The following is a 24,960-nucleotide window of genomic DNA, read 5'->3' as shown; positions in this document are numbered from 1 at the left end:
AATTGCACACAATAGTATGATCATCAAAACATTCAGTGCTTGAGCACAGCAGAAGTCCGGAGGATACAGAATCTCTAGAAAACTGTATTCCTGTCCACTCTCAACAAACAAATTGCTGAAGGTTTTGCACACAATACATTGAACATACCCAATTATTCTTTCACCAACCTATAATAGGATGAGGCTAAAATCATTGTTCATTTGAATAAAAAGTGCAAGTTAATAATAGTATGAACAAACTGAATAAGTTTTAATATTTAACCTTTAATGCATAACAGTGTAGTCAACATGATTTTCTTAAACAAGGGCCAATAGATTGCACTCATAATTCATGCATAAATAATGTGATGCAGCACAAGGACAGTGTAGGGATATCAATAATTGAGAAAGTTAAACATTAATGAGAATCAGGAGTGTATGAGAGCAACCATTTTATCTGCTTGCCCAATAACCCAAGAAATTGGCAACAAACCACACGCAGTTCTGAAAATAATCGAACTCAGATTTTGCAATTTACACTGGTTTGGTCCAAACTGGAATGACTAACACCCATCCTTCTATTCTAATGGCCATCAATTTTGTAGGACGCGATTAGAGTAACAGGAAAGCCCACACATGCCGCATTGGTCTAGCGGACTAATGGTGACTGCTTAAGTGATATCAGTACAGAACGCATACGCGATACATCCTTAGATTGCTTGCTGGTTTTGGGATTGAAATCACAAAGACGTGCTACTCGCTCCCATTCCGTTCCCGGTGTATCTTCTTCAGAGTCCTGGACAAAGGCCTCTTCTGCAGCTCTGAAATGATAGCCAAAGGTGAGAATCCAGCACCATGTTATTTGATGACAGAATTTAATTATAAATACCAGTGATGCAAATTTTAGCTACTGCCACTAACTATTCTATAGGTCTTTAATGGGGGCACAATTGCTTAGACAGGAGCAATAATACTTCACAGTACCCCAAGCAGCTATTCAACAGCAAGTTTAGACAAATTAAATAACTTGGAGCTTTGTGGCTGAGCTTAACATTAGTTTTTTTCCCCAACCCAGTGCTTCACTGGATGTTGATAGGTTAGAGTGATCCCATCTTTTACTGAAAAGGGTGGAGGCCATTTGCAATAACCCTATTAACTATCTAGAATAATCAGGTAAAGGATGGCATCCAGAATCTTGATGGCTGCATGTCTCAGAACTAATATTTAGCCATAAAATAACTAAACTTGCTCCTCTTCTAATAAATCAATGAGCAGAATCCAGGGTTCTACCTTGTTTTACAGAGTCTTTGCTGATCCAATAAGCATGCTCTTAGCCTATTTGCCTCGAGGATTTTTCTGTTCCAAAATATATGTGAATCAAGTCTATGAACATCTACATCTGGCTGTTTAAGATCACAATCTCTTAATTACATTTCACCTGTTGCTATGAAAATTCATTGAAAGTGAATGAAAGAATGGCTGTCAAAAGAGAAACTTGATGAAAAACATATTTACAACCTAATGATGAATGAGAAAAATGTTGAATGGCTGAGTGATTGGTTACATGCAATTCTCAGAGATACAGCCAAACATACAAACTTGCCAAAATCCACAGTCCAAGTTTGAACTTTACTTCAAAGGTTGGTCCTAGAGCAGTTAGAATAGACAAATTTTCATTTTTATCTTTTGTTTTACCAGGGAAACAATTTCCAAGGTACACATTCCATTCCTTGGATTGAATACTCATTTTAGTGACAATGCTACCAATTTGAAAGATTGAACATTCCATTAGATTTCCAAACAAACAGAAATAAGTTAGAAAAGGCATACAGCAGAGTTCATAGCTCTGAATTAAAAGGTAAGCAAAAGAACAAACAAATTCTGAAAGAAATTAGTCTTGTTATTCCAGAAAATCAAAGCCAAATATCCTTTGCATTCATCACGATGATACAGATCAACTTAGATGTGTCCAAAAACAGATTTAAGATTAGAAGCAGAATTGCAGAAAAACAGAAACAAACCATGAAGTTTAAGACATCTTTTCACACAAACAGATCATGTAAATCTAACTTGCAATGTACTAACAAATGAGGAAATGAGATGACTTGTCAGATTTTTTTTTTAAAAAGTATCTTCATAAATATTTAAAATTCAAAGCTTGACAGTCTGATAGTTGACAACAAAGCCAAATTGAACCAGATATTGGACTAAATGTAACCAATGGATGTTTCTTGGCTTTCACGTGACCACAGCTTGTCTGGGAATGTCTGCATTGAGCAAATTCGGAGAAACGTCAAGTTAGCAGATTTCATAAACAAAAAACATTGCAGATGCTGGAACTGTTGAGCAAAACACAAAAATGCTGGAGTAACTCAGCAAGTCAGGCAGCATCTATGGAGGAGAATAAACAGCCTACAGTTCAGGCCAAGATCCTTCATCAGTACAGTAGCATAGTACCATGCTTTACAGTGGCACAGTACTACACTTTACAGTATCAGCAACCCAGGTTCAATTCCCATCGCTGTCTACAAGGAGTTAGTACATTCTCCCTATGACTACCTGGGCTGCCTTCAGATGCCCCAGCTTCCTCCCACAATCCAAAAACATACTGGTTGGTAGACTAATTATATTAAACTGTCCAGTGATTAGGCTAGGGTTAAAATCAGGGTCACTGGGCGGCACAACTTGAAGGGCTGGAAGGACTTACTCCATGCTGTATCTTAATAAAAAAAAAGGGCAAAAGCCAGAATAAGTGTGGGGAGGGAGTGAGTACAAGCGATAGATAAAACCAGATGAGGATGAAGGTGGGTGGATGGAAAGGGATGAAGAAAGAAGCTGAGAGGTGAGAGATGGAAGAGATGAAGGGCTGAGGAAGGATTCTGACAGGAGAGGATAGTAGACCATGGGGAAAGGGAAAGAGAGAGGAACCAAAGAGATGATGGGCAGGTGAGAAGAGAAGGGTGAGAGAGGAACCAGAATGATAAATGGAAGAGAGAGGAGAGGGGGAGAATTTATCAGAGAGAAAAATTGATGTTCATGCCATCAGATGGGACATTATCCAGATGGAATACGAGGTGTTGTAACTACAACCCAAGTGTGGCCTCATCGTGGCAATTGAGACATGTTAGAATGGGAAGTCAAATCAAAATGGGAGGTCACCGGGAGATCCTGCCTCGATAAGGGACCGCTTTGTTGAGCCCCTCCACTCAGTCTGTCACAAAAGGTAGGATTGTAGCGATGTGCTACACACAGTGCTGAAATAACGACACGCAGTCGGTAAGTCGTTTCGAGACTAGTTTATTCAAACTTCGCAGCGCTGGCATTTAATCCCTAGTGCCCACCCTCTCCGGGCGGAAATGACGTCAGAGGTGCATTACCAAAGTCTCCCCCCCGCGCACTGGCTACTTGTGAGCCGGTTCACCTGCGCAGAAAGTGGGTCGCCACAGGATCATCTTCCAGCTTCTTACTTCATTCCCCCCCCCACCCACTTTCACCCATCACCTGAAAGCTTGCACTCCTTTCCCTCCCCACCTTCAGATTCTGCTTTATGAAGGGTCTTAGTTTCTGGCTTGATGAGTCTCAGCTCAATATTGACTGCATATTCCCCTCTATAGATGCTGCCTGACTAGCTGAATTCCTCCTGTATTTTGTGTGTTATTAGATATCAGTTTGCTTTCTCTTACAAAATAAATTCTATAAGGTTTAGCTATTTTTTTACAAGTTCTTATTATAGTAGACTTAATGTTTATTTTATATTGCCATCATGGGACATTCTTTAGTCCAGAATAAAAAGCTCAAAAATGAATACTTTCCACTTGTGCATATATTGGACTTGATTTCTTAAGTCATCCTACAGTTAAAACAAAATGCAATACAAGAGCACACATTTTTCATGGATATTTTTTAATTTCTATGTCTTGAATAACCATGATCAACACTACTAATAGAAAATCATACCACTAAAAAATGCATCGTCAGTGGTGCTAACACTACACAAGTAGCAATTAAGTCCTGTATTTCCACTAAATTATAAACATGAGAAATTCTGCAAATGCTAGAAATCCAAAGCAACACACACAAAATACTGGAGGAACACGGGTCAAGCAGTATCAATGGAAATGAGTAGTCAATATCTCAGGCCAAGAACCTAAAGAAAGGCCATGGCCGCAGCCTGACCAAAGTTCCTCCAGGATTTTGTGTTCCCTTATGTCCACTTACTTTTATTGTTCTATATCACTCATTTAAAAGTTTCAACGATTTCATTCACCAACGAGTATTTATCATAGTTTTACTTGTGAATCTATAATCATTGTTATCCCTCAAACTTCATTTTGCTGCTTCACAATTTTAAATACATCTACCGGTACTTTAAAGTTCCCAATTTTCTTAGTTCATATTTACTTAAAGCATGCCATTTATCTGGATTTCCAATACCTCAAAAACCAACCTATAGCAAGTCAAGGCTTTATATTGGTGCAAAAACAATGCCTAGTATTGATAAGTACAATCATCGGGAAGACTTGGGTCTTAATTTATGGCAAGATTTATTTATTTATTTTTAAACATCATGTATACACAAGCTTGTTGTGGATGTGAAATGAAAGTAAATAAAATCAACGCCTTGATCAACATTAAAAGAATTGCTCTCATTAAATGTATTGAATCAAGGAAACAATGCAATGAAGTTGAAACTTAAATATGAAACAAGCAACCTACAACTAATACTAAATGCAACAAAAGACAACATGTGCTCTAAAAACTACTGTCCAAGTTTTAATGTCACAAGCATTCCAAATGAGGGGAATGTTTGTGAACAGCTAATGTTTTGCCTTGCAGCTTGTACAGTACCTCCAGGACCCCATCCTGATGCAGGGTCTTGAACCAAGATGCCAATTTATTCCTTTGCATCCAGAGATGCTGCGTTACCTGTCGAGTGCCTCCAGCAGTTTTATAACCCAATTTGAACCAAATTCACATATATTGCTGTAATGGCCTATGCTGAACACAAGGAGAAATTAGCTAGTATCCATTAATAACGAAGCAATATAAAATATGGATTTATTTGTGCAGTTACATATAGGTTAAATGATATTGGTATATTAGCTCCAAAACATGGTCTAGTCTCACCTGAACAGCTGCTTAAGGCACTGGTAGGACGGAAGGGTGCAGTGATTATTAAGAGTCAAAAACAGGAAACGTCTTAACATCTTCCACTCAAAGTTACAAGTTACAATGCTACAGAATAATCAGATTGCTAAATAAATTACTATTTGGTTGTCAAATATTGATTGGCCCAGTGTTCTAATCTAAAGATCAGACATTACAAGATAGTCCCAAAGCACTAACCTTAACTCAGATTTGAAATTTCATATGTAAATATTCTGAAAAGGTGTTCTACAGCTAATGTGCAATTAAAAAGAAAATAGCCAACATACACGTAGCCTATCACATCAGCGAAGGACTGTTTGTAGAAAGCTTCATCAGCGATCCTAGTGCACATGCATGTTAGTCCAGAAAGTGAACCAGCAGATCAACAGCAAAGGGAGCATAGAAGTTGTAAAAGGTAGGTGCAGAAAAAGGGATAAAAAGAGGAAGGACAGTGTTAATATTTTTAGTAATTATTTTACCTTTGCCTGGAATAAGCTAGGAAAATAGAAAAAAAATTTCCACTGCAAACCTGAAGTGGAAAAGTACTGTTGGGGCAATCTAAAGCAAATCTAATTTTACAATAGTCACACGTATGGACTTGATTTTCACTTAAATGAATCTCTATCCTGTGGTCATACTCTAACATTCAAATCTCTGCATTCCAAAGCTACAAGCATGTCTTTTAACTGTGATACTCCAAATAAAAATATTATATACTTTCCCCAATATTAGTACATCTAGTAATCCTAACACAAAAAACATTTCTGCATACTGCAGTAAACAATTGCAATAAGGACAGCAAAATCTGATTCTGGGGCATCAAATTCCTTCAAAACTTGTTTCAATTTCTCACAATTAAAGGTGTCAATATCGTTCCTGAACCCATCTGACACAGTCAATTAAACCCCCTGCCTGAAATGTTTATGTCAAAACTCAGGCAGTGCATTCCACATTAGAATTTGCTGCTTTTAAAAAAACTCTCCAATCACTCACTCTTTTCTTCACTTTAGAAGGCTGCCCTTTAGTTACCAATCCTTCTGCACTGCTCTTTGGGAGAACAATTCCATCTAATTTAGTCCACTCCCAACTTCAACAAGCAAAATATCTGCAGCCTTCAAATACTCCAAAGTGGAGTGGGGTGCCCAAAATTGAAGCTTAACCAGCACTTTCTTTGCATTTCATGCCTTCTCTTAAACTTTGAAATGCATAAACCACTGAAGATGACACCACTAAGACTAAAAATTTATACAGTTTACAAATATCTAAGTTAATCAAACCAAATTTAACAGAGGATAAACAAGTTCAGACAGAAGAATTAGAAATCCAGTTGCTAAAGATCATGCATAATATTCAATTACACTCAAGTACTTATTGCATTTTATTTAAGTTGACATGCAAAGTGCAATACTTAAGATTATTTTTATAATTATGTTATGGCTCGTTATAAAAAAGATATGATTTTAAACTCGGGAGACATCAACTGTTCCTCAGCAATTGCCACTTGTTTTGTAAATGAATTCTCACCAAAACAAATGGGCTTGATCACATTGTAAACAGGAGACATTTAAATTGATTTGTTTAAAGCACATCATTGTATGAAAAAAGAAATCTAAGAAAATTAAAACCATAGTTCAAATATGTTCCCCCTCCCCGAAATAACCAGCGATAGGAAGAGCAAGCTAAATGTGTGTTGTATGGAAATAGTTTGTAGCATCTTAATTCAATGTTGGATCCCTCACACAATCCAGTTAAACACAAAATGCTTCATCCCAACCCTAATGAATCACAAAATACAACTAGATTTATCTTTACTGCAGTGTTATCCTTAAAATTATGCAATCATAAAATGAATAACTAATAACTTTACAATGCTCTTGTGAATTTAAAATTATCAAGCATTCTAAAGCTCTCCATAACAGCAAGCACAAGATTTCCACGATTTAGGACTTTATGGTCAAGAGATAAACTTCAAACATTGTCATACCTGTTATTTTTCTTGATTTTCTCCAATTGCTCATTCTGCCGAATATACCACTCTTCCAGTTCCTTTTTTGCCTTCTCTTTCCATTCCATTTCTGCTTTTCGAGAAGCAGCATCTGATAAAGAAATTATTGTTACAGACTTGATAAAGCTACAAATACTTGAAAAACCAATGGATTACACTTGCTCCATTTGAAACTCAAGTTTTTCTTAGGTTTCATTTTGTTACTTTAGTAGGGTGTCTGATTTTTATGAGATCCATGAAAAGATGGCAAATTAAAAATGCTCTGTAGGATTGCAAAGGACCAATGAGTTATGTTAACTGCAGAATGCATGCAAAGGAGTTTGGTGGATTTAGCACAGTTACTTGTGTAATAAGTACTTCAACTCAAACTGATTCAGAAGTTTACCTAAAATGCCAAATTAGCAGAGTGATTCACAAAAAGAAAAACATCTAGACCACAGCAAGATAGCAAGTGGTAACTATTTTTCAAATAAAGTTCAGAGGGATTTCAGCAAGTTTGACAGAAATGGGACAATAAGATCAATAACTATGCTGAGACTGCTTTATTTGAAGTATAAAGACTGAAGAGAGATCACTTGAGATGAATAGAGGAGGCCCAGACTATGTTGGTAAAGCAAGCTGAAAGAACAGAAGGAAGAAAATATTCTGGAGCAATGGGGATAGAATTCACTAACTTGAAAAGCAGAGGCAGAAGCACAGTTACTGAATGCTTACACAAAAAGCAGACCCAAAACTCGTGTAGTTACTAATCAGCAATTCAGTTTTGGCTGCCAGGAGCACAAGTTGATTGGTAGCTTGTGAACAGTGAATGCAAAATGAATTTTGCCATGTTCCAAATAGGTTTCACTTCTGAGACAAACCCAAGATGACAATCAACGTGCATGAGCAGGACAGCCTACTGCCAACGAAGCTTAAAGTGAAATACCTTATCATTCAGTAAATCTGATATAATGACTTGAATACTTCCAGAGCACTTTATATAGCGATTCAAAACTGGCTTAGTTACATTCAAGACTCAGTTCTCATAAGTCAAGCACTCTACGTGGTCAAGCCTAAACCAGGGCAAACTAAGATTTGAATATTGGAAGCAACATTCAGATAAAATTGTTAATGATTTACCCACATACGTTCCCCTTCACCTGATTTTATCCATCACATTCTAAACATAGAAAACCTACAGCACTATACAGGCCCTTCGGCCTATTTAAGTTGTGCTGAACATGTCCTTACCTGAGAAATTATCTAGGATTACACATAGCCCTCTATTTTTCTGAGTTCCATATACCTGTCCAGGAGTCACTCAAAAGACCTGATCATATCCACCTCCACCACCTTCGCCTGCAGCCTATTCCACACACTCACCACTCTCTGCGTAAAAAACTTACCCCTGATATCTCCTCTGTACCTACTTCCAAGCGCCTTAAAACTGTGCCCTCTCATATTATCCATTTCCACCCTGGGAAAAAGCCTCTGACTATCCACACGATCAATGCCTCTCATCATCTTATACACCTCTATCAGGTCACCTCTCATCCTCCATCACTCCAAGGAGAAAACGTCAAGTTCACTCAACCTATTCTCACAAGGCATGCTCCCCAATCCAGGCAACATCCTTATAAATCTCCTCTGCACTCTTTCTATGGCTTCCACATCCTTCCTGTAGTGAGGCGACCAAAACAGAGCACAGTATTCCAAGTGGGGTCTGACCAGGGTCCTACATAGCTGCAACATTCCCTCTCAGCTCCTAAACTCAATCCCACAATTGATGAAGGCCAATGCACTGTATGCCTTCTTAATCACAGAGTCAACCTGCGCAGCTGCTTTGCGCGTCCTATGGACTCGGACCCAAAGATCCCTCTGATCCTCCACACTGCCAAGAGTCTTACCATTAATACTATATTCTGTCATCATATTTGACCTACCAAAATGAATCACCTCAGACTTATTTGGGTTGAACTCCATCTGCCACTTCTCAGCCCAGCTTTCCATCCTATCAATGTCCTGCTGTAACTTCTGACAGCCCTCCACACTATCCACAACACCCCCCCAACCTTTGTGTCATCAGCAAATTTACTAACCCATCCCTTCACTTCTTCATCCAGGTCATTTATAAAAATCATGAAGAGCAGGGCTCCCAGAACAGATCCCTGAGGCACACCACTGCTGACCAACCTCCATGCAAAATATGACCCGTCCACAACCACTCTTTGCCTTCTGTGGGCAAGCCAGTTCTGGATCCACAAAGCAATTTCCCCTTGGACCCCATGCCTCCTTATTTTCTCAATAAGTCTTGCATGTACCTTGTCAAATGCCTTGCTGAAATCTGTATTCACTACATCTACTGCTCTACCATCAATGTGTTTAGTCACATCCTCAAAAGAATTGAATCAGGCTCATAAGGCATGACCTGCCTCAGACAAAGCCATGCTGATTATTCCTAATCAAATTATGCCTCTCCAAATGTTCTTAAATCCTGCCACTCAGGATGTTCAACATCAACTTACCAACCACTGAACTAAGACTCACTGGTCTATAATTTCCTGGGATATCTCTACTCCCTTTCTTGAATAATGGAACAACATCTGCAACCCTCCAATCCTCCGGAACCTCTCCCGTCCCCATTGATGATGCAAAGATCATCACCAGAGGCTCAGCAATTTCCTCCCTCACCTCCCGGAGTAGACTGGGGTACATCTCATCCAGTCCCAATAACTTATCCAAATTGATGCCTTCCAAAAGCTCCTGCACATCCTGTCTTAATATCTACATGCTCAGGATTTTCAGTCTGCTGTAAGTCAGCCCTACAATCACCAAGATCCTTTTCCTTGATGAATACTGAAGCAACGTACTCATTAAGTATCTCTGCTATCTCCTCTGGTTCCATACACACTTTTCCATTGTCACACTTGATTGGTCCTATTCGCTCACATCTTATCCTCTTGCTCTTCACATACTTGTAGAATGCCTTGGGGTTTTCCTTAATCGTGTCTGCCAAGGACTTCTCATGGCCCTTTTTGGCTCTCCTAATTTCTTTCTTGAACTAGTTCCTGCTAGCCTTATAATCTTCTAGATCTCTATCATTGCCTCGTTTTTGAACCTTTCGTAAGCTCTTCTTTTCTTCTTGACTAGATTTACAACAGCCTTTGTACACCATCCTTTCCCTGTCTCATTGGAATGTACCTATACAGAACTCCATGCAAATATCCCCTGAACATTTGCCACATTTCTTCTGTACATTTCCTTAAGATCATCTGTTTCCAATTCATGCTTCAAGTTCCTGCCTGAGAGCCTCACATTTCCCCTTACTCCAATTAAACGCTTTCCTAACTTGTCTGTTCCTACCCTTCTCCAATGCTATGGTAAAGGAGATAGAGTTGTGATCACCATCTCCAAAATGCTCTCCCACTGAGAGATTTGACACCTGACCAGATTCATTTCCCAATACCAGATCAAGTACAGCCTCTCCTCTTGTAAGCTTATCTACATATTGTGTCAAGAAACCTTCTTAACACACCTAACAAACTGCACCCCATCTAAACCCCTCGCTCTAGGAACATGCCAATCGATAATTGGGAAACTAAAATTTCCCACCACGACAACCCTGTTATTATCACACTTTTCAAGAATTTGTCTTTCTATCTGCTCCTCAATGTCCCTGTTACTATTGGGTGGTCTGTAAAAAACACCCAGTAGAGTTATTGACCCCTTCCTGGTCCTAACTTTCACCCACAGAGACTCCGTAGACAATTCCTCCATGTCTTCCTCCTTTTCTACAGCCGTGACACTATCTATGATCAACAGTGTCACCCCCCCACCACCCCCAACATCCCTTCTGAAACATCCAAAGCCTGGCACTCAAAATAACAGTTCCTGCCCCTGAGCCATCCCAGTCTGTGTAATGGCCATAACATCATAGCTCCAAGTACTGATCCACATTCTAAGCTCATCCACTTTATTTATAATACTCCTTGCATTAAAATAGACACACCTCAAGCCATCGGTCTGAGTGCATCCCTTCTCAATCACTTGCCTATCCCCCCTCTCACACTGTCTCCAAGCTTTCTCTATTTGTGAGCCAAATGCCTCTTCCTCCGTCTCTTCAGTTTGGTTCCCACCCCCTAGCAATCCTAGCTTGCACTTCTTCCCCTCTCCCACATTTATTCTGACTTCTTCCCCCTTCCTTTCCAGTTCTGAAAGGTCTCAGCCTAAAATGTCAATCCTATTCTTTTCCATAGATGACTGACCTGCCAAGTTCCTCCAGCATTTTGTGTGTTACTGTAAATGATTTAGCCAAGTACACCAAGCTTGTGCAATCAACCGAAACAAAGGGCAAAGTGTTTTGTGCAATCATCTACGGTGCTTTGTAAAAGTATACAGTCCACAACCCCTCGTTCACATTTATAAATGAGTATTAGAACCAGGGATTTTTGATAAAATTAACTGAGAATTTATTTGTGAATTACATGCTCACTCCTTCCCCCCCCCCCCCCAAACACTAAAAGCAGAGAAAATTTATGAAGCATGAAAAACTAAAAATTCAAAAACTGATATGCCAGCAGTATTCATCCCTTTTTTCTCCAGTCCTTAATTCAACTACCTCTTGCAGCTATTACAGTTTTTTTCTTTCTGGATAAGTTTCTATTAGTTTTACACAACATGATGGAGCAAGGTTTGTCCATGCCTCCTTGGTGGTGGACAGCAATCAGAATCAGGTTTATTATCACTGGCATGTGATGTGAAACTTGTTAACTTAGCAGCAACAGTTCAATGGAATGCATAATATAGAAGAGAACAAAATACTAAAATAAAAATAATATAAATCAATTACAGTATACATATATTGAACAGATTTTAAAAAACTTGCAAAAACAGAAATACAGTATATTAAAAAGTGAGGTAGTGTCCAAAGGGTTTAATATCCATTTAGGAACCGGATGGAAGAGGGGAAGAAGCTGTTCCTGAATCGCTGTGTGTGTGCCTTCAGGATTCCTACCTGATGGTAAGTGAGAAAAGGGCATGCTCAGGGTGCTGGAGTTCTTTAATAATGGATGCTACCTTTCTGAGACACCGCTCCTTGAAGATGTCCTTAGAACTTTGTAGGCTAGTACAAGATGGACCTGACTACCTTCTGCAGCTCCTTTCAGTCCTGTGCAGTAGCCCCCCCCACCCTCCATACCAGACAGTGATGCAGCTTGTCAGAATGCTCTCCACGGTAGATCAAAAGAAGTTTGAGCGTACTTGTTGACATGCCAAATCTCTTCAAACTCCTAATGAAGTATAGTCGCTGTCTTGCCTTCTGTATAACTGCATTGATTATTGAGAGCAGGTTAGATCCTCAGATCTTGACACCCAGGAACTTGAAACTGCTCACTCTCTCTGCTTCTGATCCCTTTGAGGATTGGTATGTGTATCTAGAGGGCTTGCCAGAGATGTTAGATTGGGTTAAGTTCAGGACTATGATTGGCCACTTAGGACATCAATTTTTTTCATTTGAAGCCACTCCATGGTGGCTTTGGCAGTGTGCTTTGGATTGTTGTCCTGCTGAAAGACAAACTTCCTCCCAAGGTTAAGCTTTCTGGCAGAGGCTAGCAAGTCCTCATCTAGGATCTCTGTTTTGCAGCATTCATCTTCCCGTCAATCCAGTCCCTGCTGCTGAAAAAGCATTCCCATAACATGATGCTACTTCCATTATACTTCACAGTAGGGATGGTATTAGCTGGCTGTATTAGATTTACACCACACATACTGTTCAGTATTGAGGCCAAAAAGTTCCACTTTAGTCTCATCTGACTACAAGACCTTCTTGCACATATTTACAGTATCTTCAAAGTGACACTTTGCAAAGTCTTTATGAGCAAGGAAATGTGTTTTTTTTTTAAACCAGGGCTTCTTCCTTGCCACTCTACAATGAATACCCATTTTATGCAAGGGTGGAACCATGATCTTCATCTCCAGTTGCAGCTACTGACATCTGGAGCTCACTCAGTTTCTGTTGGCATCACAGTAGCTTCTCTTATAAGTGCCATTCTTTTCCGGCGACTAAGTTTAGGGGTGACCTGACCTAGGCAGTGTGACTCAGGTTTCATTTTTTTTTCCCCCACTTTCTTTTATTTTTACAATGGACTGCACTGAGCTCAGAGGCATGATTCAATGCCTTTGAGATAATCTTGTACCCTTCCCCAGATTTGTTCTTCTCTATTATCATTTTACTGACTAGTCTTGAATGGTCTTTTGTCTTCATTTTGACTTGGCTTGCCATAAGCAGGGTGGAGGGTTATTTAGAGCATTTTTATGAATTACTTGAAAACAGGTGATCCTCCAATTTTCTCCATCAACAAAGTGGGTGAGTTGGTAAGGTAATATATTGCTACTGAGTAAAGTTAGCGTAGTAATTACAAAGGGGATGAATGCATTTTCCAGCCCTAATTTTGGTTTCCAAATTTTAAATTTTTGACAGGCTTTGATTTATTTTGATTTGACATGATGCCCAATGTTTTGTAGATTAGCTCAGCAAATCTCAATTCAACACATTTTAAATTTAGAAAAATGAGACAGTAAAATGAAGATAGTGGGGCCTGAATAATTTTTCAAGGCACTCTAACTTAACAGACAAATGCTCTTTAGTGTGTACACAAATTTCTTTTCCATTGAAACAACAATCCTTAAAAAGCAATACTTTAAGTACAAGATTCTCATAAAACATTGATCTTCCACTTGGAAGCAAATGTAGAAAACAAACAGATGCTTTTAGTTCTTCTGTTGCACAGGATTAGTTCACATTTTCATTTGGGGCAAAGCATTTGGTTTTCAAGTTTACAAACATGCATACAAGGTACTTACCAAGATTTTCGAGACGAGTTATCTGTTCTTCTCTCCACTTTCGAATGCTTTCTGGTTCCTGACTCAAGCGATCTGCCCGAGCTATTGCTGCATAACTGTCATTTGGACCATTTGATTCCTGTAATAGCAGATTACACAAGTACGACTCAATTTTTATTGATGAGCCTGCTTAAATGTACAATATGGTCAATTCTGCTAAGTTTTTCATCGTTAGATTAAGTTTAAGTATGATTAGTACCCAGAGCATTTTGATAGGTGCAATCAAAGATTTTATTTTCTTCATTGGAGTTTAAATGAGTTTCCTCCACTAAATTATAGTTCACCATATACTACACCATTAAGTCTGAGGCATGAAAATACCAAAACCACTAGTGTTAAATTAAGTGATTTGTGACATCACTATCCAATGATTTGTCACATCACTATCACTTCAGAAAAATTCAAGGTTATATTAATGATTTTTAACTTGCAATTAACATTCAGAACAAGCAACAAACTGTGGCCCACTCTTCCCATGCTTTATGGCAAATCAGGTATCAGGATTTATTATTGTCATGAAAATTGTTTTGTAGCAACAGTATAGTGCAAAATAATTCCATTCATTAAAGTGCAGAGTACTTCCCTGATCAGTTAAAAAACATTTTAACCGAATTTCTAATTGTTTCTGCTTTCAGGCAAAGCTTTGGGAGCCACATTTAAAAATCTTGCTCTGAAAAGCAAGCTTCACAATTGGAACAGAATTGAGACAAGATTCAAAAATCTCAGCAGGGAAGCCCTGGTTCACTTCAAATCATTACAGTACAGTAAGGCCCATACCCTGGAATCCAATGTAATTGTCCTAATTTTGCTTAACAGTGCTGACCCATGGTGCTATATTAGCATGTTTTAAATCACCCAGCATCCATTCACGCTCCCAGGGCTGCATAGCATCAGGACTTCAATTGCATAAATCCCTTCACAGTGATAGAGGTAGTAACCCCCCCCCCCCCCCATGTATAAAATGCTGCCAAACTGTTGCCAAATCACTTTAAAATTCATCCAAAATTAGAACATGCTGAAATAATTCAAATAAAGAACATGTCAGGTATTAAAAGGAAAAGGATTAGATTACTTGAACAAACTTCTATTCAAATGAATGCAGGCACTATTTCTGCACATCTGCATAGCCTGTTGAGCAGATTCTGCACATTGAAATTACTGCAATTTTCCATACTAACCTGGTATACGTCTCCATTAACTGCAGCTAATTCATCTTTAAAACCATCTGTGGGGAAAAAAATAGTGTTGATCATTAAACATTACATTGCATCTTCAACATTTATGATTTGACCTGATTAGCCAAGTCTCAATCTTTTTCAGCCTTGTTGCATTGCATTTTAACATCATGCCATTCAATTTCAGTGAATGTGCCAACATAATTAGAGTGCAAGCATCCTTGTCACTGATTTACACAAGTATAGACATGACAAACAGTCTGTCAGACACTGTTCTACTGTAAAATCCCTGCCCAAAAGATACCAGCCAGTATTGACCCAAATATTTCAATGCTCATTTGCAAATTAAACTTATGCAAATTAAAGCCTAAGGATATACATAAATAAGCTGTTGTCTCTCCTGCAGAGAGCAAGCAGTCTACAATAGAATTGAAATCTGAAATCAGGATGATTTTTGATGTTTTGCACTGAGCAAACAGATACAAACAGCAAGAGGAAACAACACCAGAACACAATTCAAACTGATGCAATATACACCATGTCATCAAGATGTCCTATAAATTATTTAAGACAGTGCTACATTTCATTCTGAGGTCATAACATGTACAAGTGTAAGGTTTGACAGCATTTTGACCTTTGCTAGTTTCATACATTTTACCTTGAACGTCCTTCTCCCCAGCTTCTATGACATTGTTGAAATCTCAAGGATGTCAGTAGTGTCTAAATAGAGTATGAACAGCCTGTGGCAAAAACCTTTAGGCTGCAGAAGTATTGTTGAAGTTAGATAAATTAATGGCTTGGCTTATTGTAGGACATTAAAGAATATTCATTTTGGGGAATATTTTGCCTTGGAAGAAATATGCCCAAACTGAGTAAAGAGTACTTGAGAAAATAAAGGTTGAATAAGGAAAAAAATCAACCCAAAGTGTATTCATCATGAATATATTCATGATTCAGCTCTCCAGTGATTCATAAGCCCCAGAAGACACCTTTCTAAATGCAATTCCTGAATTTTGGATGAAGTTTACAAACATGGGGTGTAAAGCTAGAGAAGCACAAGATTTTGATGAAAGAAAAACATGATTTAAAATATTCAAAAAGAAAAGAGGGCCTGAAACCAAAGATTCAGTTTGAAAGATGCAGATATTTTACTTTGACAAAAAGCTCAGCCAACACAAGGCACAGAATATATCTGTAAAAGACTCAGGTTTGTAGTGTTTTGCCACAGATAGCTTTAATTTTAAATGTTTAATATAATTCAATAGCTTTGATATCAAAAAACGCAGTTTAATAATCATTGACAGACAGCAGATGAAGCCAAAACATAAACGAACATTTGGAAGACACCAAAACTGCTAAAACCTCCTGTACTCCACTGGATTGGGTGGAGGGCGGAATGATGGTACAGGAAGCACCCAAATTTCTGCTCAATACAGTCGGCCCTCCTTATCCGCAGGGGATTGGTTCAGGGACCCCTTGCGGATACCAAAATTCGCAGATGCTCAAGTCCCTTATTCAACCTGTTTCAATGTGGTGGACCTTAGGACCCAGCGGAACCCCAGACCTTATTTAAAAACCTGTCTCAGTGTGGTGGACATTCAGACCCGGCGGCAGAGATTTGAATCCGCAGTGTTTCTGTTCGCGAAAATAATCACGATTGAAAATAAAGAGGAAATAATAAAGCGATTCGAAAGAGGTGAAACGCCGTCGGTCATTGGAAAAGCGTTAGGCTACGTCGGTCAATTATCGGAACAATTTTAAAGAATAAATGGAGAAAGGTTCTGCCCCGTTGAAAGCTACAATTATTACTAAGCAACGCAGTGGTTTAATTATTGGGTTTTGGGTTTTTGATCCTCCACATCAACCTGGAACGGTGGAGAGTGTGCTCAGAAGTGGTCTGCCCCAAATCCCAAGAACTTCCGTTCCCGAGCCCGGCACTGAAACATACATTCTTAAGTGTTTTATATGCATAGAAAGGTAATATACTATATACTAAGACAAACGTTTGACTGACACTAAATTATACCAGATGTACCTGTTCCGATTTACTTAATAAGAGAACTTCCGATTTTTTTCAATCCCGATTCACGATAACCCATGCACATCCTCCTGTATACTTTAAATCATCTCTAGATTACTTACAATACCTAATACAATGTAAATGCGGTGTAAAATGGTTGTTATACTGCATTCTTTAGGGAATAATGACAAGAGAAATAGTCTGCACATGCTCGAACAACAAGTGCTGGAAGAGCACTTCCGTGTTTTCACGATTCACGGTTGGTTGAATTCGCGGATAAGGATGGCCGACTGTAATCCCCAATGTAAAGCCTTACCAATATCAGCAGAAGACAAGCATGATATTACTTGTTAATGCTAGACAGTGCAAGGTCAGAAACTGAAGAGTGAAATGTATGCCTAACTTTCTGAAGGATGTGTGGAAGATTATACACTTTTGATATACACGAGAGTTTAGTAAAGACAGGACAGGTTGAGAAAGTGGTTTATAAACATACGTGACCTAAATATTAATAACAAAATCATGAACAAAAAATAGTTTTGCTACAACTGAATTAATGAATCCTGCTTGAGATAGTACTTTTAAGATATAAAAGATTATAATCTAAATGAGAAATTAGGTCACCAAAAGTGATCAAAAACAATGCTGGAAAAATTCAGATCAGGCAGCATCTTTTGAAAGAACCACTAATGCTTCAGATATGGAACAGTCAAAAAACAAGGTTAATGGTTTCTCTTCCACTGATGTTACCTGACCCAAGTTGACACAGCACTTTTTAAATTCAGGATTTCCAACATATGAAATTTTCTTGATTGCCTAGCAAGCAAATCCAGTTGAGGCTTTAATTATATGGATATACAGGAAAAACTGGTTTAATTTTCTTGAAGCCAAGAATATAGATCCAAGAGGTACTCAAATACACATGGTATAGGCCAAGGGTGGCAAACGTTTTGAAAGCAAGCGCCTAAACTCAAAGTTCTCTCAATATGCCATAATTTTGAGCAGAAATTATTCATTAATGAATTATTAACAATTATGGATGTTAAAGGAAAAAGGAGTCCTGTTGCTTATTTGAGTGTATTCACTGTTTTACCATGAAAAGTAAAAGAGATTGAAATGAAGCACTTTAGAAAACCTATCCAAAATTGACTATCTTTTTAAAAAATTGAAAATTAACATACAAATGCTGGCTGAGCTCAACAGGTCAGACAGCATCAATGGAAATGAATAAGCAGACAATGTTTTGGGCCGAGGCCCTTCACCAGAATGGGAAAGGAGGGGGGAAAAGCCAAATAAAGCTATCGGGAAGAAAGGAGCACCAGCGAGAAAGTGATAGTTTTTAGTACTGAGAAAATAATCCCCACAGATGCTGTGTGACCTTCTGAAATCCTCCAACATTTTGTGTCTTTCTTTAGAATTCTAACATCAGCAGACTCTCTTGTGTACGTGGTAAGTGAAGCCCCAGATGGGTGGGGGAGGGAGAATAAAGTTAGAAGCTGGGAGGTGATGTGGAAAAGGCTGGAGAGAAAGGAATCTGATAGGACAGCAGAGAATGGAGATATGAAATAGAAATGGTTGGACACTGGGAAATTCACTTTTTGTGGATGGAGTTGAGGTGTTTGACAAACCAGTCCTAAAGAGTTGGTGGGAAAGGAAAGATGTGATCAGTGGCTGGGTCCTAATGAAGATGGCGGAAATTACAATCTCAACAACTTACAATTTCCTGGTCCTTAATGCCTCACTTTCACCATGGATGTCTTGTACTTGTATACTTCTATTCCCCCCCCACCCCACCCCCATCAAGAAGGACTCAAAGCTCTCCGCTTCTTTCTTGACAATAAACCCAATCAGTTCCCCTCCACCATAACCCTCATCCACCTGGGAAGGAACTGGTCCTCACCCTCAACAATTTCTTTTGGCTCCTCCCACTTTATCTCCTTGATTTTTTTGTACATCCAAGCTCACCCCATCTTCCTGTCACCTTAACAGAGATAGAGTTCCTCTTGACCTTACCTACTATCCTATGACCCTCCGCATCCAATATATTGTTCTCCGTAACCTCTGCCCTCTTCAATGTGACCCCACCATCAAATACCTTTACCTCCACCCCTCTCTGCTTTCCACAGGGATGGCTCTCCAGGATTCCTTTGTCCACTTGATCCTCCCCACTAATTTCCCTCCAGACACTGTTCCTACAAGCAGAAGGAGAACCTTCTCCCTCACCTCCAGCCAGGGTCCCAAACAGTCTTTCCGGTGAGGCAACACTTCACCTGCAAATCTGTTGGGGTCATCTACTGCAAGCAGTGTGGTCTTCTCTATGTTGCTGAGACCCAACGTAGATTGGGGGACCACTCTATTGATACCTCAGCTCCAGCCACAAAAAGTGAAATTTCCAATAGCCAATCATTTGAATTCCTAACCCCATTCCAACATGTTGGTCTTCTGCCTTCTCTTCTGAGGCTACTCTCAGGTTGAGACAAGCAACACCTCATTCCATGCAGGCAGTCTCCAAGTTGATGGCATGAACATTGATTGCTCCAACTTCTGATAACTTTATCCCCTCCCCCCTTTATTTTGCCACTCTTACCTTTTACCTCTTCTCTTGCCCATCATCTCCTATGATCAACATTCCCTTCCTATCAGATTCTTTCTCTAAGCCCTTTACTTCTTCCAATCGTCACCTCCCAGCTTCTTTCTTCACCCCCCCCCCCCACCCACCCAGATTCACCTATCACCTTCTGGCCTGTCCTCCTTCCTCTTCCATCTCCCCTCCCCACCCCGCATCTTCTTATTCTAGCTTCTTCACCGTTCCTTTCACGTCCTGATGAAGGGTCATGGTCCAAAATGTCAACTGTTTATTCATTTATATTGATCCTGCCTGACCTGCTGAGCTCCAGCAGCATTGTGTTGCTCTGGATTTCCAGATCTTGTTTATGAAAAATAAGATTGCTAAATTGTTATTATAACCATTTACTATCCAAATACTGATTAGTGTACCAGATAGGCAAGAATTTCAAACCTTATCATGCAATGCCACCTATTCTAGCAACTGTCTAGCTGGCACTAAGCTAGATTTTGTTGTGAAAACTTCTCACCACTCCTGCATCATTAAAAATCATTTGCTTCTTCATCTGGCAGTAAAGATAATTGTTTGGCATCTTTTTCTGGATGGGATTTTAAAGAATTTAAGGATGGCACTGAACACCATGTGCCAACAAAATTTTTGCACTCTTTAACAATGCCATTAGCTGATTAGAACCAAGGATCATAAAAAAGGCCATTGCCCTAAGAATGACAGCAGATCCAGGGTTAAAGATTGCAGAGAGCTGCAGAAAGGATTCGGGGACCCTCATGCCAAAGCACAGAAGTTAGTGTACAGGTGTAACAGGTTAATGGGATTGCTGGCTTTAAGTGGGGTTGGTGTTCAGAATTAGAGTAGCTGTACTAGAGCTAGATACAGTGCTAGAAGCCCACATTCTCTCTCTAAACTATCTACACCCTTCCTATGTAGTGACTAAAACTGAATAAAAATCCAAGTCTGGTGTAACCAGGATTTGTTTTTAAGGGCTGCAACATTACCTTGCAATTCTTGAACTCAATCTCCTATTGAAGGGAACACACCATATGACTTCCTAATAACCCTATCAATTTGCCAACTTTGAAGGATCTATGGATGTGGACCCCAAGTTCCCACTGTTTCTTTATGCTGTTAAGAATGCTGCAATTAACCCAGTATGCTGCCTTCAGATTCGACCTTTCAAAGAAAATCACCTAATACTTTTCCCAGGTTGAACTCCATCTGCTCCATTGCATCCTGTCAATGTCCCATTGTAACCTAAGACAACCTTCTACACTATCCACAACACCACCAACCTTAGTGCCATCTGCAAACTTACCAACCCACCCTTCCAGTTCCTCAGCAAAAGTCATTTACAAAAACCACAAAAAAAAATCCCTGCAGAACACTGAACAGACCTCCAGGCAGAATGTGCTCCATCTACTACCACCCTCTACCAAGCCAATTCTGAACTAAGCAGCCACATTTCCCTGGATCCCAGGCCTCTTGACTTTCTGAATAAACCTAACATGGGAAACCTTGTCAAGTGCCTTACTATGATCCATTTACATAATATCCCACTGTGTTACCTTCAATGTGGTTTGTTACATCCTCTCAGAATTCAATCAAGCTGTGAGACATGACCTGCCTCTCACAAAGCCATGTCGACTATTCCTAATCTGACTATCCTAAGAAACTTCCCCAATTATTTTCCACCAAGACACACTAACCTATTCCCAGTTATCCCTACTCCCTTTCTTAAAAAGAACATTTACTGCCCTTCAAGTTGAACTGTCATTCAACCATACATGAATACCCATGAACACAGTAAAGTGAAACAGTGTTCTTCCAGAACCAAATTGCAAAACAGTACCAACAGTCACACACAGCACAAAGCACATTTAGCACATACAAGAAATCAGTAAACATACACACACACAAAGATGTTGGTGGCAAGACCAAGGCAACAGCACTCTTCAGGAGAATGCAATCAACTTGTTTTCTGCTGAGCACCGGAGAATACTGGAGAGCAGCACAGACACCAGTGTGGCTGTTGCACCACACCGCCTCAGGTGTAATAATCTTTCCTGGACTGCTGCAACAAGTGATATCATGGCATGAGGCCGAATCTACACTACAACCAAGGCCACACAGCTTCACTGCCTCTCCACTAAACCAGTGAATCACACTTGTAGCATTCCACATTACCAGTGTTCAACAGGGTCTTGTGATCACAAGAAAAACAAAAACAATCACTCTAAGACTGCACTCTGCCTTCATACAGACTCTGACGCCTCTCTGAGGCAGCAAGCAACACGATCCACACCAAGTTCAGCTCCTCCACCAAAGAACAACTCGCTGATGGAACAAGCGTGCAGTACTCAAAGTTCTTCATGTCCAGCAGAGTCTTGCAATTGTAAAAAAGACAATTATCTTTGGCTGGCCCTGTAGAGGCTGCTGCATCTGAGTGTGCCGCTACCTTACCCAGTACTACTCCAGAGGTCAGTGAGGATGCATGGTTATCTCTTCACTTGCTTCCCACACTAACCTGACGTATATCCCACCCTAGCCCTGAGGAACTTAACTATTCTAATGTTTTTCGATATCTATCCTAAGATAACATTAACAAAGGCAGATTCATCTGCAGTGCCAAGTGCTGAAGAACATAAAGGAAAACTGCAAGGTAACATGGAAAGTACAAACGATTGGCCATGAATTGATTGATTTTACATTGAAATGTAGCACTAGCAAAATCTCCTTTCTCATGCAGTAACCACTTACTATTTGCAACAACTTCAATACTTGTCGGTATGGTCTTGAAGATCGTCAATCGCTTAATGAGGCAGATGAAAAGGGACTTAAATAAGGTATTACATACATTTTAAGTTCTATTAGACATATCATTTGACAAGATCAGTACTCCATCTTATGATGTTATCCCCATGAGACTGCATATCAGGTGAAGCTGGAGGGAGACAGAACAAGAGGGCTAAAGAGTCAAAACAGCCCTTCGCTGTGATAACAGTTTATAGTTCCAATTTGACAAAGATGAGAAATTGATAGGTTTATTTTAACACCAGCAGTGAATCACTTCAGGAAAATATACTATTTAATATGCTGTACTTTGCTGGTAAGCTGTACCAATTTCAGGGCACAAAGTCTAAACATTAAAACAGTCTCAAACTAGAGTGTTACCGGTAATTGCTTGTTCAGCAAACTGAAAATTGTAACCTACCCAGTTATAAAGCTGATCAGAACATTAGAATATAAACAATCTGTATTAACATAATCCTCAATGTGCAAAACAGAATGCAAAAACAATGCTAAAACAAAATACACCAAACCAGAATTTAAGGCCAGTTTTTATTTAGCATTTCTTTTAAGTGCTGTGGGGAGGGTGGGAGAGAAAAGGGGACAGTGCGTGGAAGGAGGAGCACATGACTAGGTGTCTCCTTTCTGTTGAATTACGCATTTTGAACAGTGTCATAGGCCAACCACTCTCCTTGCTGTACAATCAGGAATAGCACACTAATGCAGTGTCAAGGTTAGTTCAGTGAAATATCCAAAGTAGAAGATGAAGGAAAGCATGGAATTAAGTGTCAAAGTTAATGATTATCTCAGTGAAATATAGTACATTTAGCTTATTCTATTGGTAAGTAAGCTCTAGGACAAATTAAAATTCATAAGCTTGGGCTTTCTTTTGCTGTATACTCAACTTTTCAAAATAAATTAAGTGTCAAACCAGACTTAATAGGAAGAGCTTAGAAAAGTGAAACCAGTTCTGCCATTGATAGTTACTATAGCTGAATTTGCCATTCCTGACTGCCTTACTGTCTAAATGAATAATCTGCCCTCAGTGTAGAAGAATACATCTTGCTCAGTCTGTACTGGTGACAACTGATTTAAACCAGTGGAAGGGCAACAAATCAGTGGTGCACCAATTGGACAGTTAAATAACAGTTTTCCTGTGACTGCTGAGTTACCCTGCACACAAACGAATAATGTCAAACTTCATCCTTCGTATAACAGTTGAAGTGAAACATGGAAGCAATCAACTATATTAAGCAGATACAAACATTTCAATCTTAAACAGGCAAATTATAATGCATCCCATGTATAATGTGGCCCAGAACTCAGTATTAAAACATTACATGAAAAATGTCTAGAGATTTGAAACTCACTTGTCTAAAGGCACGAGATATTAATATTGGTGGCAGAACAATACGAACACAGAGACCCGATAACATTTATAATGCAACTTATTAAAATGGTGAATTAAGCTCTCGGGGTTCAGCTGCGCACTGAACCCAAAATTCAGACAAGTCGATGCAAAAAAAAATGCACTTCATTTGAAAACATTAAAAAACTAATCGAAGCATCACATTAACACATTCAAAAATCGGAGCGGAAAAGACAATCTACAGCTTTAACATCAGCACATTCGGTAGCAGTTCTCGAGACAGTACGCGGGAAACACGATAACACTAGAGTTGTTCTTCCAGCTACTCAATGACAGATTAACAATACGAAATTTCTCTCTAGCGACGCCAAAAGCGGAAAGTAAGGAAGGCGGCACAGAAACACAAGCTCCTTTACGGAGTAAGCAATGTCATCTCGACCGATGACGCTGCGATATTTAATGCTACCGAGCTCAACTTACAAATCACCGAGAGAGAAGCCGAAGTCGATCTCAATAATACGACGCTTACTTGCCGACTGAGACGGGAGTTTTTAACAGGATTCAACCAACAACACTATCCACTGATACCCAATACAAATGGCAACAGCTAAACACGTCACCTCAGGGAAGGACCAGCGAAACAAGGTGCAACTGTCCAGAGCAAGGCTGGAACACGAGTCGCGGCAACTCCACCGCAGGCCCTCCCGCGCCCCGCTCACCTCCGACATCGTCCGAATGCGGCTGCAAGGCCGACGGCACTTCACCCCCGTCCAAGATACTGAACCCTTCGTCATTCTCGATGCCGGCAATCTCGCTTTCCTGCTGCGCAAGGAAGGCGGCGGCCGGGTCCTCCTCGGCGCTGCCTGTAGTACCGTTGTCGGAAGAAAAGAAACCAAAGTCCTCAGCCATCTTCAGCGGGCTCTTGACACTGTGCGAAACCGGAAGCGAGCCACGACACACCGGAAGATACTCCAGCTACCTGACGTCACCTTTATTCCCCCTTCGGCTCCGAAGCCC

At 39.7% G+C, this 24,960-nt stretch overlaps 1 protein-coding gene across 2 annotated transcripts; it reads right to left on the bottom strand.

The window, feature by feature from the left end:
• Positions 1-244: 244 nt before the first annotated feature.
• On the bottom strand, positions 245-24,920 carry cltb (clathrin, light chain B). 2 transcript variants are annotated; one of them, XM_073067611.1, is made up of 6 exons: positions 24,663-24,920; positions 15,190-15,236; positions 13,973-14,090; positions 7,112-7,223; positions 5,415-5,468; positions 245-800 (listed from the first exon to the last, which is right to left on the bottom strand). In XM_073067611.1, the coding sequence occupies exons 1-6, from the start codon at positions 24,850-24,852 to the stop codon at positions 629-631; spliced, it is 693 nt and encodes a 230-aa protein (XP_072923712.1). In that variant the 5' UTR covers positions 24,853-24,920; the 3' UTR covers positions 245-628. The 2 variants fall into 2 exon arrangements, with proteins under 2 accessions (XP_072923712.1, XP_072923714.1); XM_073067613.1 differs by lacking the exon at positions 5,415-5,468 and having other exon boundaries at positions 24,663-24,918.
• Positions 24,921-24,960: the final 40 nt, after the last annotated feature.

Source organism: Hemitrygon akajei, chromosome 15 (assembly GCF_048418815.1).
Source record: "Hemitrygon akajei chromosome 15, sHemAka1.3, whole genome shotgun sequence".
Taxonomy (NCBI): Eukaryota; Metazoa; Chordata; class Chondrichthyes; order Myliobatiformes; family Dasyatidae; genus Hemitrygon; species Hemitrygon akajei.
Note: the sequence above shows the minus strand (reverse complement) of the source record. Positions and strands in the feature narration are given on the sequence as shown.